The sequence below is a fragment of the Atractosteus spatula genome, chromosome 20 (assembly GCF_055471065.1).
Source record: "Atractosteus spatula isolate fAtrSpa1 chromosome 20, fAtrSpa1.hap1, whole genome shotgun sequence".
NCBI classification, from domain to species: Eukaryota; Metazoa; Chordata; class Actinopteri; order Semionotiformes; family Lepisosteidae; genus Atractosteus; species Atractosteus spatula.
This window is the reverse complement of record NC_142725.1, coordinates 17990607-18007344: the sequence shown is the minus strand read 5'-3', so window position 1 is coordinate 18007344 and position 16738 is coordinate 17990607. Positions and strand designations below refer to the sequence as shown.

The 16738-nt window shown below is 52.5% G+C and overlaps 1 protein-coding gene across 1 annotated transcript; it reads left to right on the top strand.

Annotated features, from left to right (window-relative positions):
* The first annotated feature begins 7458 nt into the window (after window positions 1–7458).
* LOC148817698 (tumor necrosis factor receptor superfamily member 5-like) lies at window positions 7459–16066 on the top strand. Its single transcript, XM_088938509.1, has 11 exons — window positions 7459–7593; window positions 8017–8070; window positions 8290–8410; window positions 8455–8733; window positions 9436–9561; window positions 9848–9982; window positions 11477–11564; window positions 12056–12126; window positions 13229–13366; window positions 14178–14310; window positions 15988–16066. Exons 1-11 carry the CDS (start codon window positions 7459–7461, stop codon window positions 16064–16066), a joined length of 1359 nt encoding a protein of 452 aa, XP_088794635.1.
* Window positions 16067–16738: the final 672 nt, after the last annotated feature.

Below are 16738 nucleotides of genomic sequence, written 5' to 3'. Positions count from 1 at the left end.
GACAGAACAGGGTCAGCAGCAGAACCTGGCACTGCTGGAGCAGGACCGTCAGACCTGGGCACTGGCAGCCCATCTGGATCCAGAACAGGGTCAGCAGCAGAACCTGGCACTGCTGGAGCAGGACCGTCAGACCTGGGCACTGACAGCCCATCTGGATCCAGAACAGGGGCTGCAGCAGAGCCTGGCTCTGCTGGAGCAGGACCGTCAGACCTGGGCACTGACAGCCCATCTGGATCCAGAACAGGGTCAGCAGCAGAGCCTGGCACTGCTGGAGCAGGATCGTCAGACCTGGGCACTGACAGCCCATCTGGACAAGACCAGAGTCATGGTTTTCCAGAAGGAGTTAGACCTCAGGGAAACAAGACTAAAACTTAACTTTACACTAAACAACAACATACTGAAACACATGGAACTACTCATACCATACTCATACTCTGACCCAGGTGTTCTGACCTGGCAGTGAAGGCACTCAGGGCTTTCTAAGCCATTAGAAGGAGGCTCTACAACATCACCCCCCCCCAAACAATCTGGCTGTGACTATTTGAAAGTGTCATCCAACCCATTGCCCTATATGGCAGTGAAGTGTGGAGTCCACTTGCAGACTAGGATTACACTAAATGGGACAAACACATAGGGGTTTCGGATCCAAAATTATCCTGAAACTAGGATCACACCTGCCTCCTTCTCTCAACGACTGACTTGTCTCCTTCTCATCCTCTCTGTGCATTTGCAGATGGTGAGTTCACACCTCTCTTCCAGTTCTTAACAAGTGTCGATACTCCTTCCCGCCGGCTCCCCACCTCCTCTCAACACCCCTCTCTCGTGTTCTCCCCTGCTTCATCAACTCTCTCGACCTGAAGAAGGCTCCACAGCCCAAACGTTGAGTCTCTCTTCTTTTTCCTTTCAGCAGGGATAAACCTTTATCTGTTCCTGTATATGCAACACAGCCTACCAAGCAGTTTACTGATCATGGCAATGAAGCTGTTTGAATGTGAAAGAATCCCTCCGTCAGCCCTGGGGATCTGTCTGTGGTGCTCTAGTGTCCTCTTGTGGCTGGGAATGGAAATGCGGCTGTCTCTGGAGCAAGGAGAGGCTTTATCATCCCCCAGGGGCAAGAAAACCCACACAAGCAATACCCATGCAAACACACAAAAGAATTGTTTGTTAAGCCGGGAACTTAAAGCTGTTTGATTTTAAATTGTGAAATCTGTAGGTGTGTTCTGAGGGGAGGGACTACACTCTCCTCTCCTTCGTCGGTCCGCAATCAGAACCAGGCGGCGGGCTGCTCGGTGCCCTCTGTCCTGCGTGCGGAGAGCGGGCTTCTTCCTCTGCAGAGGAGGACGGGAGGATCCTGGTGGGTGTGTGTGCGTGCGTGCGTGCTGGACAGCCCGCTGTGTGTGTCCAGCAGCTTTCTGTGTGGACTGTCCCTCGCAGGTCTGCTAGGAGCTGGGGGTGAACTGCTCTCGTTCATGTCCCTGGTTTTCTTCAGTTGCTTTATATCTCCTGGGGTGCTGTCTGCGGGCAGTTTAGATGTTCATGCCAGTTTCCTCCGGGTGCTTCTGTTTCCTCCCACAGTCCAAAGACATGCCGGGAGCTTAACTGGCCTTTGGGAAAATTGGAACGGGAGTGAGTGAGTGTGTTTGTGACATCAAAGGACTAGTTTATAGGCGTTGTCACTCCCCTGACAATCCAGCTAAGCTCCTTGCATGCGTGTCTTTCCACTGCTCTCGTCCGGACTCTCCAGCTGGCCCTGCCGTCTCCCTGACAATGCAGGTCTGCAGCGGAGCTCCTGAGCGCATAACAGGACACGTGATCAGAGCTAGACCTGCTTGCAAGTCTGTCTATTACCACAAGGGGGAGACAAAACGTGAAAATACTGCTCTACATGCCCGATGTATGACTTTAATTATAAAATGTATTTCATATCTTATTTACTTCCTTTTGTTGTCCCCGATGGGGACACAGTACTCAATATATTTAACACAATAAGACTGTATTAACAAATAAGAGACATGTACATTGAGAAAGATAAAAATACACAGATAAATAAGGTAAAATATACGATCAGTTGTCCAAATTAAGCAGGTTAATAGCAGAAGGTAGCTTGAATCTGGATCGTCTAAATTGACACCCAGATGGAAGGAGCTCATATTTGCTGTGCAAGGTTTGGTCATGACTGTCAGTGATCCTACTGGCCTTCCACACTATCTGTGTGATGTACACATCTGAAAGCTGTAGCTGTTGCAGGAGATCCAGTACATGCTCAACCTTTTAACGGTTTTCTCAAATGACTACCTAACAAAAGAGCTCAATGCCACTGGTCTGAAATCATTTGGTATCTAATCGGATTTGTGTTTTGCAACTGTTATGATTGTTGCCTGCTCCCACATTTTGGGTACTCTCTGCTGATTCAAAGATATTCTGAAAACATAATGAAATACAGTACTGAGCCACTCAGGACATGTGCACTGCTGCTACCAGCTCCATGACTTCTCCTGACTTGTTTGTATCTTCATCCAGGGAAGCAGTGGATCCAGTGGCCCTGTGCTTGCAGTGTGAGCTGATCCTGTGGATCTGCTCCTGCAGTGTCAGTGGATCCTGTGGATCTGCTCCTGCAGTGTCAGTGGATCCTGTGGACTTGCTCTTGCAGTGTGAGCTGATCCTGTGGATCTGCTCCTGCAGTGTCAGTGGATCCTGTGGACTTGCTCTTGCAGTGTGAGCTGATCCTGTGGATCTGCTCCTGCAGTGTCAGTGGATCCTGTGGGTCTGCTCCTGCAGTGTCAGTGGATCCTGTGGATCTGCTCCTGCAGTGTCAGTGGATCCTGTGGATCTGCTCCTGCAGTGTCAGTGGATCCTGTGGACTTGCTCTTGCAGTGTGAGCTGATCCTGTGGATCTGCTCCTGCAGTGTCAGTGGATCCTGTGGGTCTGCTCCTGCAGTGTCAGTGGATCCTGTGGACTTGCTCTTGCAGTGTGAGCTGATCCTGTGGATCTGCTCCTGCAGTGTCAGTGGATCCTGTGGACCTGCTCTTGCGGTGTGAGTGGATCCAGCGGACCTGCACTTGCAATTCTTCTTTGTCAGAATCTGCGAAGCACCCACTGACGTTAAAAAAAGAAGAGGTGCAGGTGTTCGCAGGCAGTCTAGGAAACAGACGCAATCTGGCTGAGAAATCTCCTCTGCTTTCGGGTAATCAGCGTTTATCGCTAGTGGCAGTGCCACCTGTGAAACCTCGACGTCAGTTCTGAGGGGTGGCCAGCATTGCTGCTTCCTGACAGGCAGGACCGTCTGGTGGTGACGCTCCTTGTGGCTCCTCTAACGTGACAAGTGAGGCCACAGTGACGGCAAGGACGTGACTCAGCCACGCCAGTAGCTGGTGATACAGCGTGATCCTGGTACAGATAGGCATCTGATGACATGGCTGAGCTCTGGGCTCTACCTCTCGACAGCAGGAGAGATTGCAGGCTGCCTCGGGGGTGGAATCCCTGCAGACAGGCTCAGGTGTTGATTATCCCTGCTGTTGCCCTGATCCTCTTGTTTCCTTCACAAAATCCCAAGTCTGGCCCGTGCTGGTGGAAGTGGAAAATCTATACTGCCAACTGCCCACTGCCAGGAGACTGTGTCTCTTGGAGACAACGGCACAACTGCCCTGTTTGGTGATGCAGCTCTCCAGCGCCCCCTGCCTGTGGCTGCTATCATCTCCACCCTTCGGAAACCCTCTGCCTGGAAAGCACTCTTCACAGGTACTCTTGTAGATGAGCAGAAAAAGCACAGAGCATGATTTCCAATAAGCTAGCATCTCTACAGTGAAAACCACACGTCAGCCCACACTCTGCAGGCAATATGTTATCAATCAGAAAGCCACAGTGCTGGTCAAACTCTGTCATGTGGGTGGATTCACACGTCTGCTCTAGAAGACGAGGGACATTTTCTTCAGCTGTTCATGCAAATCAGCCTGAAAGGCTTGACAGAGTCTTGTACGTGTCCGGTACATGATGCAGAGTCTTGTACATGTCCGGTACATGATGCAGAGTCTTGTACGTGTCCGGTACATGATGCAGAGTCTTGTACGTGTCCGGTACGTGATGTAGAGTCTTGTACATGTCCGGTACATGATGCAGAGTCTTGTACGTGTCCGGTACATGATGGCGAGTCTTCTATGTGTCCGGTACATGATGTAGAGTCTTGTATGTGTCAGGTACATGATGCAGCGTCTTGTACGTGTCCGGTACATGATGCAGAGTCTTGTACGTGTCCGGTACGTGATGTAGAGTCTTGTACATGTCCGGTACATGATGCAGAGTCTTGTATGTGTCAGGTACATGATGCAGAATCTTGTACGTGTCCGGTACGTGATGCAGAGTCTTGTACGTCTTGTCCGGTACGTGATGCAGAGTCTTGTACGTGTCCGGTACGTGATGCAGTGTATTGTACGTGTCTGGTACATGATGCAGAGTCTTGTACGTGTCCAACACGTGTTCCTATGTGGTGTCCTTTGTCTCAGGGGGTGGCTTCTGTCCTGCTTGGCACAGCTCAGTCTCTCCTGGTCTGAAGGCCAGCCAGGGCTGACACAGCGCGTGGCGAAGGTGTGGAGGAGCCGAGTCCGTGCGTGGTCTCTGCTGGGGGTCTCGGGTACGAGCGGACTGGCAGTGCTGGGCTGGGGATCTGGCTGCTGTTCTGGTTTGGGGCTAGACCCCCCCCCCCCAGCGCCCCGCTCTGTGCTGCGTGGCTGCTGTGTCACCAGGCCTCCACCCTTCCTCTAGCCCTGACGGGCCTTAATTGTGAATTCACTGGAGTTCGCTGCTGCTGTACTCCTGCTCCTGCGTGTCTGACCCCAGTGCAGTGGGCTCCATGCCCCTCATTCGCCGGCTGGACCCTTTGACTTCATAGCGAAACCTCTGAACTGTTCGCAACACTTCTGTTTTCTTTACGGTTTTTGGTGCTCTTTTAAACTTTGATAAACGTTTTTCTTCATAAAATCATCTCGGTGGAAAGAGCTCCCTTTTCGCAGAACTCTTGGTGGTGGTGAGAGCTGCCTCAATGAGCGCCGTCAGCCCTGGACTGGGGGAAACCCTGAAGGCCAGTTTCTAGAAACTCAGAGCTGATCAGCCTTTCCTGCCATCTCTCAGTGACTTACCTGAAAGCGCAGGAAAGTTCTCGTTGTGGTGTTCGGTGGTTACAGATAAGACTCAGCAAGCCTTCACAGCGAAGGTCCTGCACATGCATGTCTCGTGTTCTGCTGACTGGCTGCCTCGCTCTTGGTATCAGCCCTGCAGGGCTGACGCTCTCGAGACACAAGAAGGGTCGCGGATGCGAGGGGCCCAGCCAGCCCATCTAGCCCGTTCGGAAGGTTGCGATGGCTGTGAGACAATATCACCTGCGCGTGGAGCCTGAGCCCCCTGCGTGTGGAATTCCCCTGGGTCGTCTGTCTGTCCCTGGTGTAGGATTGGCCTACCATAGTCTTCTCTCTCCGAGTCTGGTGTAGAAAATCTGGCCTGCACTTTTGTCTCTTGCACAGTGGTTACTGTTCGTGTGATTGCTCATGCCTTCTAGCCCGTTCTTAAATGAGGAAAAACTGAAAATTAAAATTAAGATTTGCTTTTCCCCCTTTATCCCTGTCTGGAATCATCAGCTGACTTTTAACCTGACTTACCGGCACAGCAAAGAGCACAGCAGCGTAGGAGCCACAGGAGAGGGAGACAGACTCAGTTTGCTGAAGAGTCCAGAGCCACCCTGGGTCTGGATGGCAGTGTGGAGCACTGGGCAGGGCTGTGGCTGTGGGTTTGAATGCCAGGTCAGACACTGCTGTTATCCCCTTGAGCAATGTCCTTCATCTGACCCGCTGCAGTAAAATACCTGACTGTATAAACAGGAGCTTCGAATTTAATCAGCATCCAGATTAATCTGTAATAGTGCCCCCTGGTGGCACCTCTCAGTCTGCACTCAGCCCCCTCTTGGCACAGTAGTGACTGACTGCAGCAAGTGGCGTCTGCAGCCGAGCACAAGCTGGCATCATGTCCCGCAGGGCTGGGTGCAGAGGGACATGCCTCTGGGCACTACAGGGTGGTGGGGCCATTCTACAGATCTAGCGGAGCGGTGGCTCTGTGGCTCAGGATTTGTGCCTGTGGCTGGAAGGTGGCTGGTTCAAATCCCGCAGCCGGCAGAGGAATCCTACTCCATTGGGCCCCTGAGCAAGGCCCTTAACCCCAACTGCTCCAGGGGTGCTGTATACTGTAAATAGCTGACCCTGTGCTCTGACCTCAAGCTTCTCTCCCTGTCTGTGTGTCTCATGGAGAGCAAGCTGGGGTCTGTGAAAAGACAAATTCCTAATGCAAGAAATTGTATATGGCCAATAAAGTGATCTTATCTTATCTCTTAGTGAAGCTGACTTTTTTACCTTTTAGATATGTTGGATTTTCTGTTTATTCTGTCAGTCATGCCCTGTGGAGGCAGAGTGTTTGTATTGTGGAAGGTCTTTTGGAACCTGGAAGCTTTTAATAACAAGAAGAAGAATTTACTGCATTTCCATAGCTGTTTCATGCCAGAGTGCTCTGTGTGCAGGAGCTGGACCCACTGAGGGTGGGCACGCAGGCCGGAGGCAGGAGGGTGACGTAAGGGGGGTGCTGTAGAGAGAAGAAGTGTGCAAACCCAGGGTGGAGGTCAGCCGAGATTCTAACAGACAGCCAGCTCCCGGGACGCACCAGTCCCAGCCAGCTCGTTTAATGTCACGGGGAGGGTGACACCTCCTGTGCTCAAAGTGTCACCTACAGGTCCACCAGCAACGCCTGCAGCAGCAACCCGGCTGTCTGAGTGAGATCGGATCCGGACCGCGCCCGCCCCTGCGCCAGTCCACTGCGGCGGGCTCGCAGCAGGGCCGGGCGCGCGGAGGGGCCGCTGCTCGCAGCAGTGTGTGCCGCGCGCCACGGGAATCTTCGGCACGTTTCCTGCGCGTTTCCAGGCTTGTGCCGGGAATGACATGAGCTGCTGCTCGGGCGGTCAGGCGGGCTCAGCAGGGGGCTGGTGTGGGTGGGAATCCCCCAGGGCACTGCGCCCGTGTCCTTGACCCAGGAGGCGCTGCAGCACCCAGCTAGGACAGGACAAGGGGGGACGCAGCATCCTGGGGGTGACCGGCTTGCAGTCCACTGGACGAGCAGGAGCCTGGTCCAGCCCAGCCTGACGGGCCTCTGCAGTTCTGACCAGATCTGAAGTGCTTTAGCCGTGATTTTACTGCACCATATGAACCTTGACTCTGCTTTTACGTTGCTTGTACCACACTGGATTTTTCCAAAGGATGTCCGAGGAGGTCTGGCTGTAGTGGCCAGGGTTCAAGCCGCGTCTGAAGGCAGCGCTGACATTTCTTTGTTTTCGTCTGTGACACACCTACATGAAACCACTGCCTGCTGCTGGCTTCTGTTGGCCCGGGCTGATGTCAGAAGTGACGCGCGTCATCATGTGGCCGTTAATGTCGTTTCCTCCCCCTCGTCTGCGCCCACACAGCGAGCAGAGCCTCAGGACAGCGCGGGCCTGCTGTACACGGGGTGCTGCTGGCTTCGAGTGCTCGCAGCTGAAGCGCAGCTCACATGAATTTGAGAGTCTGGTACCGCTCGCGAATCTTGAGCTCCGCGAAGCTGGAAGTTGGAATTTGTGCCGTTGAAAGTAGCGGTTGTGCCGCTTTCGTGCATGAGATATAGTGCCTTCTTTTTTGGGGGGGTCACGTGACGTCACACCACAGAGAAGTAAGGCGCTGTATCTCGGGAATGGATCACCAAAGGGAGCAGTAGCAAACCTGCTGGGCTGCTGGGTTTCACTGCTGTGCTGTTTCTGAAGGGAGGGCAACTCCACAGAGCTCTGCTCTTGCCTTTACAGCTAAGAGGAATTAGCCATCGATCTCTGGGCCCCGACTGGCTCAGGTCCGATGTGGGGAAGGCCAGTGCCAGTCGCGACCTGACGTCTGTGTGCCCACAGAGGAGCTGCAGAGCAGGAAGGGGCCTGTTGTTCATGTGAGGGTGTGTGGTGCCAGGGGAGCGACCGCCACAACCTGCGGGCCTGCTGCTCGCTGGGGGTGGGGACTGAGGTGAGGGACACACTGCCCCCAAATCCCACAGAACAGATTGTCTCACTCCCTCCCATCCCCAGAGTGTGGAACGTGGGCGAGGGGGAGAGAAAGTGTAACACGACTGAGTGGGAGCTGAAACATGAGAGGGGGGGCCCTGCACAAGAGCAGCTGCGCGAGCGTCCTGCTACTGTACCTGTCTGTCGGTCCATCTCTCTGTCTGCCCTTCTCCCCGGACAGCTGCAGGGGTTTCCCGGCTGTCGAAGGTTTGCTCTTGAGCAGAGCGTCCTGAGCTGCAGCAGAAAGTGGCTGGGGGCAGAGAGGCCAGCCTGTTGCCCACCGGGAGGGGAAATTCTCAGAGGTCCGTGTGTCCGGGCTGAGGTCTCCTGCTTTCCTGTCTCCCAGGACACTGTGCAACAGAGCAGCTCAGAAAAAAAAAGACAAGAGTCAACAGCTTCATTAGAAAAACCCCCAAGCATGACGTCACTGTGGAAACTACATTTAAGGAAAGCCACAGCGGCAGAGGCTGTTTCAGCGCAGCGCAGATGGCTCTGACTCTGAGGCTGTCAGCAGCAGCCTGCCTCCTCCTCCTGGCCCTGCAGCTACCCCTCTCAGTGGAGCTGCGATGCAGCCTGGAGCGCCAGTACACTCACAGGGACAGGTGCTGTGACATGTGCCCACCAGGTAAGGACCTCTCACCGTCCGCTCCTCACTGCCAGCCTAGGGAACCGGAGACGTCACTGTTGTTATGGGATCGAAAGCACTGGAAACGGTGCTGCATTGCACAGGTCATTACTGGTCACCTGTCTGTCCACAGCCGTGCTCCCGGAGGAGCACTCCAGACCCCAGACCCAGATCACAGGCTGATTGATGTCAGCTTTTTCTTTAGGGCATATAGGGAAAATAGACCAGTGTATTCTGTACCAGTTTCCGAGCTTCAGAGCTGCTCTGCGTTCAGGTGGCTGGGATGTCACTGACTGGAGCACAGCGGAAGGAAGGAGCTCTGTGGGAGAGTGGAATACACTGTCTTCCCCACCCATGTCTGTTCCACACACAGAGCCGCTGAGTGGGGAATGAGGGTGCTTGTGAGTGAGGGAGTGAGAGAGAGTGAGGGAGTGAGAGAGTGAGAGGGAGTGTGAGAGGGAGTGAGGGAGTGTGAGAGAGTGAGAGGGAGTGAGGGGTGTCTTTCTCTCAAAGCGTCATTCAGACAACCAGTGAGGCTGTAGAAGAAGGAAGGACCTCTGTCCTGTGGCTCTCCTGGGCTCAGCTGTGGGCAGAGGGGTGCCGGGCACTGTGGGCTACAGAGTGAACCAGGTTTTAAAACAGCGCCCCCCAGGGCTGGTGCAGGAACTGCTACTCATGTTACAACTTTTTCGACTGTTGCAGGTCACTACCTAAAGAAAGAGTGCAGCAAGTCCGAGGAAACTGTTTGCAATCCCTGTGAACAAGGCAAATACTCTTATACATGGGACATCAATAAAGAATGCCTTTCCTGTCGAGTGTGCAGTCAAGGTAAATGTCTGTATCACGTATGTATTACTGGGGTAAGCACATGTATGGGATAATGCACGTATGGGATAAAGCACATGTAGGGGATATTGCACATGTATGCTCATGTACACAAACGTGTTTGTCCTGGAAGGGAGTTTCTCAGCTGCTCTTAGCTTCCTGTTTTCCATGCTCCTGGGGAAGGACTTTTCTTCCAGAATGTCTCAGTGTCCCCCTGGGCAAGGGCTGGGGTCACCCCAGGGTCTGGAAGGAGCGCCTTCCAGACCCTGGCTCGTCTCTCCCGTTGAAGTGGTGGTCAGGCAGTGCAACTCCACGGCGGACGCGGTCTGCGGGTGTAGAGAGGGGTACAGCTGCACCTCGGAGACCTGCGAGCAGTGTGTCAGGACCAAGAGGTGTGGCCGGGGCCAGGAGCTGCACACACACGGTGAGTCCCTCTCCCGCTGGGCGGGCGCTGGAGGAGACTATATTATAGTCTTGTCCATTTCTGAGCTATACTGCACTGGAGACCACACAGATACAGTGAAACTACAGTAAAAGTCTCGAAACAGCATGGGCGGTTTTTTACTGTAAATGTTCTTAAGAGCTCACGCTCAGTCGGTTTCATTTCTAAAGAATATTTAATCTTGAAAGCGAGAGAGAAAGAGACAGAGCATTAGGTCCTTAAATAGATCCAGTAGGCAGCTCTGTGGAGTGTTTTCAGGGATTTGCAGGTTACAGGTTCAAATCCCAGGGGGTCACAGCTGGCGTACCCTTAAAAAGTAAAAAAAAAAACATTGTCATGCCAATAAACTGTTCTGAATGATACTACAGTCCATGATTAGATTTGGAGAGCAGCTATCTTGTGCTGCAGTAGCTCACTAAAGCCAGGACCCCAGACAGCTGCCCTGGGACTCTCTGTTTTCGTTCCCAGGTGGGAATGCGTCCTGATGGCGCCCTTCGGCTAGAGGTTGCCCTGGGAAACCGCCACATTCCCACGAGGGCTCATGGTGTTCCAGGGCGTTGCTGCTCTGACCGGATCGCCTGTTTGTGATCCGTGTCAATGAGCTCATTGCTCCATTGTTCCCGCTTTCCTATATAAAGCCGAGGCGTCAGTTTTGGCCTCTTCGCTTGTACTTCTGTCTCGCTCTCTGAGCTGGCTTCCCTGAGCCCTGACTGCCCTCGCTGTATGTCGCAGCCCCGTGACGGCCCTGAAGGGCCAGGTATGCGGTGCCTCTGTACCCGAGCCTCCCTCTCCTGGTTTTGCTCTGCGCGGTGTTTTCCAGTCCGGCGTCGCCCGGCGCACACAGCAGGCCCTCGCTCAGCGCCGCCGTGTCGCAGGCTCCTTTCCCAGGAAGCGTGCAGTTCGGTTCCTGCTCTACACAAGACTCCCGGTTTCCCCCCCGGCGGATTCTGCCCTGGCCAGCTCCCCGGCTCCTAGCCCGCCCCCGCGCTCTCTCCAGCCTCACCTTGAATCTTCTGTTTTGACCGCTCGCCGCCTTGAGCCTCGAGTTTGCCGATCTGCGCCCCTGGTCTTTTTGAGGGCTGCCTTTCTAAGCCCCTTCAGTTCCTTTTCCAGGGGTCCCCTCTGTAGCCGAGACTCCCTCTCTGATGGGTTGTATTCAGCAGCCTTTCTTTTCACCCGGCCTCGAGCGGGATCGACCTTCCTCCCACCGCCGACCGGCCAGCCTCTGATTCATTCTCATGATCACCCTGCACTTCTCCCTCACCGGCCTGCTCTGGGGTCCTGGCAGATCACCGCCGGCGCGGCTGCATCCGTCCACAGCTGTACAGGCGTCACTGCGGAGCCTGAGCCAGTGCCGTGGGCTGACTTCGTCAATAGCTATTGGATTAATACAGCGGTGCCTCTGTCTTGGTCTAAATGAAGTGTTTTTGCTTTTGTTGGATATGATGGCGATGGAACCTTACGGCTTCGCCCCAGGCTCCTTTGAATTCCGATATGAATGTGAAAACTGCACAAGTGGCACCTATTCTGACACTGAAGGAGGACCCTGCAAGCCCTGGACAGAGTGAGTAAGCCTCACAGTTCGCTATCTGTTTCCGGGACAGCGCTGAGGAAAACCAGGCAGCGCGTGAGCTTTCCTGACTGCACAGTCCCAAGACAGACAGGGAGACCATGCACTCTAAATTATGGGAGATATGCCAGATATACGTATGCTACAACCCTTCCAGAATATTCAAGGCATAAACACACGTTTGTGCCTGTTTGCCTCGACAAAGTATCCACAAAGCAGAATTAATAGAAGTTTCTGACAGCTGTGCTCGTCGTCAAACCATTCTAGCAAGTCCATCTGTATATCTGCCCTGACCCGCAGACAGGATTGTCTGTGAGTCAGAATGTCAGTTTGCAGACGTTTTTTCGAGAGGTGAAAAATGAGTTGTGTAATTTGTGATTGGAATGATTAAAGGGTCAGTTCGGCTTGTTGTTTGTGAGGGGGATGTGGTTTGTGTCTCTGTGACTCATTAACACGGTGTTGGATTGTGTGTCTCTGTGTGTTAGGTGTCACAGCATCGGTCTGCAGACAGTTTCACCCGGCAACCACACCCACAACGTAAAGTGTACATCACAAGGTGAGCTCAAACTGTTCATACATCTTTAGGGAGCTATTTCTGAATGTACTTTTTAAGCGTGTATGAGATATGAATAACTGTCTCATTGGCTGATTGGGTTTTTCCAATTGTCTGCCCAGACACAAATTTCCCATTACAAATTTAGAGCTGTTTCGCCTGCTGCAGGTCGGCGGAGGCCAGCTGTGGTCTGGGGACTCTGTCTGCAAGCGTCCCTTCCTCATTGATGGCTCTAAGTGATCTGCTTGCTTGTTTACAGTTTTGTTTATCTGTTTTTGCAATCAGTCCATAGATTAAAAAACCCCACCTCAAGGATTCTTCGGGGAATTCTGGCATTCAGAACTTTGTGCAACCTCTTCCCATCTTGTTGACTTATTTCTGCCAGAGTTCTGCCGGTGATCAGTTGCTGGCAAACAGACACAGATAGGAGAGTGTCACGTCCACAGTGAGCTTCTTTCCCTCCGGCTGTGGTCCAGTTGGTTACACTTCAGGAGACAAATGACCGATCCCACTCAAAATCTTAACCCCTGCTCCAGAAGTTCCAGCCACACTTTTTGAGGTTATTTCAGAAGCTGCCTTTTGTTCTTTGGCATCAGACAAGGTTTCGATCTTGTTCAGCCCACGGCAGTGTGTAGGGCGAGAAACCTGGGGCAGTGGGGCGACGAAAATTCACCCTGCTCTCTGAGCAGCACCGTTCAGCCAGCGTCACACTCACTGAAGGCCATTCTGATGACTTTCCAGACTAGAAACAGGCCTTCCTGCTGCCGTCTGGCAAAGCCCCTTGCCTTGCCCGCACAGACAATTAACTTCCTGAAACGGGAAAGGCACCATTACTAGAACATCCACTTGTTTCATGATACGATATGGACACACCCAAGAGCAGAGTTTAGGGGTGAATGTGATCTTGGGTTTCAAAGATTTTATTAAGAATGTTACACATGATGGTAACACACATGATACACACATGATAATCCAACCCATCCAGTCCCTTTTCTTGCTTCCACCTAGTAATCAGCACGAAGTGTGGCCTTCAGAGGTGATCTTCACAGCCCCTGGCAGTCGAGGATCAGTCCCAAGTTATTTCTGCGCCATATGTGTTTTCCAGTGGTGGCCAGTTTCCCTCAGCTGTTGACTGTCCTGGTGATCGTCTGTGCTCTGTTCGGCTTGATTTTCACGGTCATCTTCACCAACGTCTGCATCTGGAGAGCGAAGTTCCGGAGGCAGAAATCCCTGATCAGATCCAGTGAGTCCTGCCAGTTCTTGCTTTCCTGGGGCTCTCTGAGCTGTGCGGTGAAACTGGTGAGGGTGTCCTGGTAGGCTGGGCATGTGTAGGGAGCATGCAGAGAAAGCCACAGAACGGGTGGCAGGAAGCCCAGCCTGGATGATACAAAGATATGGCCAAGTAGCCCCATATCGCTACAATCAGAGCATTTCTTCTGTGACTGATGCTGAGAAGGCAATGCATTAGAACATGCTCTAATTTTAGCCATGCAGTGTTTCTAAGAATAGTTAAAGGGGCTAAGTATTTTTAATACGTGACTCAAAGCTTAGATCAGAATCAAATAAAAACAGGTTACTCAAACCTTGTGATGGAAAACTCTTGACATTAGCAAGACACTTTGACAGAAACAGAGAGCTGTGTGTCGTCCTGATGACAGTGAAAGTTCTAACTGCGCTCATAGACAGAGAGCTGATCACCCCAGTGACTCCCTCCCCACCCCGGCAAGTCAAAGGGAGTGCATTTCATTTCCTGCTTGACAGGTCAAAGAAAGGAAAGTGAATGAGATGGTTCTCTTAGCGTGAAAACGAGGCTGCAGTGTCCAGGTGCTGGAGCTGGACTGTCCTGGGTGACCTTGTGGAGGTGAGGCTGCGGTGGTCTGTGGTGAGCCACTCCCTTCCCTGATCCCCCTCCTGTGGGAGCTGGAAGTATCCAGGCCTCAGGTCCACTCCAAGGGGGAAGCCTATAGAGATGGAGGCAGTTAAAACGCCTGCAGTGAGGTGCAGGCCCTGCTCAGCTGAAGGCGTGATCCTTACTGTGGGTCTTTCCCCAGCAGTGACACACCCTCTGGACCTGGGCACACTGCTGGAAGAGCCCAGCATCTGTCCGCTGTCGGAGGAGGAGCGCGGGGACTGGCCCGTCCAGGAGAACAGCGCCAAGCCCAGCCTGCCGGGCAAGCCCGAGCTGGAGTAAGCCCGAGCTGGGCCCCGCAGGGGGGAGCGGCTGCCCCGGGCTCAGAAATATCGTTTCTTTCGCGCTTTGTTGTTTTGGGACAGTTGCCTTCCGAGACAGGAGAAGGAGTGAAAACCTGGGCGGCGGGAAGAGGGGTCCTGTGTGCTGGCAGCCCTGTCCCGTGTCGAGAGTGCAGAGCAGTGCAAGCCGGACGCATCAGCGTGGTTCAGGTCCTGTTCCCCCCCCGGGGCTGGTGCTGATTACTGGGCTGGCGCTCACAGCCCCAAGCAATGCAGTCAAAGACACGGCCGGAGAGACAGCGGAAACTCACCCTTCTTAATCACGAGCAGCAACACTTCAGACTACGGGCTCCTTCCCATCATCCATAGCAACCGCATGCTCTTAAACACATCGTACAGCAGAGCGAAATATATACAGCGCCTCGAAAACGTGTTCAATATGCATATTATACATATACGTATGCAATATTTTCTTCAAAACTTGGATGCTCAAATGGAAATCCTTTAAGGATAACTAAAGAGAAAAAACTGAAACGTATTGTTTGCATAAGTATACGAACCTGTGAGCTCAATATGTGGTGGAAGTACCTTTGGCAGCAATTACAGCTTTAAATCTTCTGGTAAAGATTTTTTAAAGAGTTTTTTACACAGACGTGGTGCAATTGTTTCCTTTCTCTGTGGCAGATTTGCTGTAGCTCTCTTGGGCTGCTTAGGGTCAGCAGTCTTTCTGTCTTTCCACAGATTCCCAATAGGAGTCAAGTCAGATGGGCTTTGAGCGGTCCGCTCCAAAACATTCACTTTCTCACTCTCCAGCCCGGCACTGCAGCCTTGGCCTTGTCCTGCTGGGCGGTGAATTTTCACCCCAGTTTGAAGACGCTAGCAGAATGAAACTAGAGGCTCCCCTCTAGTGTTGGCCTCTACTGTGCTCCATCCATTCAGTCCTGACAGGCTTTCCAGTCCCTGCTGGGGAGAAGCCTCCCCACAGCACGATGCTTTACACATAAAACAGCCAATTACAGATACTTAGCATCTCTGATATTAATATAAATGTAAACGACATTTCTATTTGGTTTATTCTACAGATATATAGGTGGTATTTAATCAACAGTAGCGATTTTTAACTGCAGAGCTGAGGATACTCACTGTGTGATCGAAATGTTTGCACTTGTATGCAGTATAATGTCAGCACTCCTCTGACTCCAAGTTCAAGACCTGCACTGTGGTCCCTTTCAGGAACTTGTGTAGATGTAGAAAAAGCCTTTAAACAGCCATATCAATCTCTGTGCTAGCCGTGAAGCTCCTGAAATGTTATCGCCTTTGATCATCTTTGAGATCAGGAGCAAAGATGTTTGACTCCTGGTTTTGAACTTAAAAAAACTGAGCGAAATATCTTTTCAGAGGAAACCAGTATCGCTATAGAGCTGTTCTTTTACAATGGTTATTTCACAGCTTTCACAGCACAGCCTGCTCGTGCTCTGTGACACTGCAAGAACTGTGCTCACTCTGCGTCACTTGTAATAGAGATTCTAAACTGGTTGTGTAATTATCGGATTATAACACAAGCCTGTGTAATAACATTGTAATTACACCACTGGGGGCAGATGCCACATGGTCTTTGGAGAGAAGCTCACAAACACTCCGCACCTGGTCCTTGGTGTTCTGCCTGTTTTGTAGCTGTGAGCTCCACTCACTAGCTGTGATCCTGAGGAACTGGGCTGGCAGAGATTCCGGTTGTAAAAGGAAGGTGGCCTAAACCACAGCTTCTCTGCCTGTTCTGTGAGATGAGCTAGAGAACAGAGAACTAGGGACCAGCCTCCTGGTCCGACCCAGGACCAGCTGTTCGGTTTGACCACTGCTGAGGTCCAAAGAGGGTGTCTTAGTGAACCGTGATGTGGATGTGAGGGACAGCTGTGAACAAGCTCAGTCACAGGGCGGGACGTCATATTGACAAGGTGATCGTGAACAGTAGCAGAGACACTGAGGTTCTAGCTCCACAGTTTATGGGGTTTTTTTACGCTCAAAAATGAAAAAAGGCCAAGCAGAGAGAGGGAGATGCAGGGAGATGGCATGAAGGCAGGGAATTTTGCAGTGACTCAGTGCTGCCTTGCTTCTCTCTGGCTGTGGACGGCGGTTCCAGTAAGCCTCACTGGCGTGTTGTCCCTGGGGCACTCACAGGCACTCAGACTGAGAACAGCCCCGCGCCGGGGCAGCTCCTGCTGGCCTGTGGTGTGGCTGGCTGGAGGTTTTAAAGGTCACGGCCTGCCCGTGCGAGTGTGCAGCAGGAGAGTGGCTCATGGGAAATCCCAGAGGCCCTCCAGTCGCTCAGGCCTGGGCCCAGCTCCTCTTTCTATTGGAGCTTCGCTTCAGCGCTCTTCAGACGTGTCGCTGCTCTCTCTGCTTTTTAAGCTTTGTATTTGTATTTTTC

What these genes read in the sequence shown, in the direction of transcription:
- LOC148817698 (XM_088938509.1), top strand. Translation starts at nt 7,459, where the DNA reads ATGTCGTTTCCTCCCCCTCGTCTGCGCCCACACAGCGAGCAGAGCCTC. An exon ending in CGCTGGGGGTGGGGACTGAG is followed by an intron (nt 8,071 to 8,289) that starts GTGAGGGACACA and finishes CTCCCCGGACAG; the next exon opens with CTGCAGGGGTTTCCCGGCTG. An exon ending in GGGAGGGGAAATTCTCAGAG is followed by an intron (nt 8,411 to 8,454) that starts GTCCGTGTGTCC and finishes CCTGTCTCCCAG; the next exon opens with GACACTGTGCAACAGAGCAG.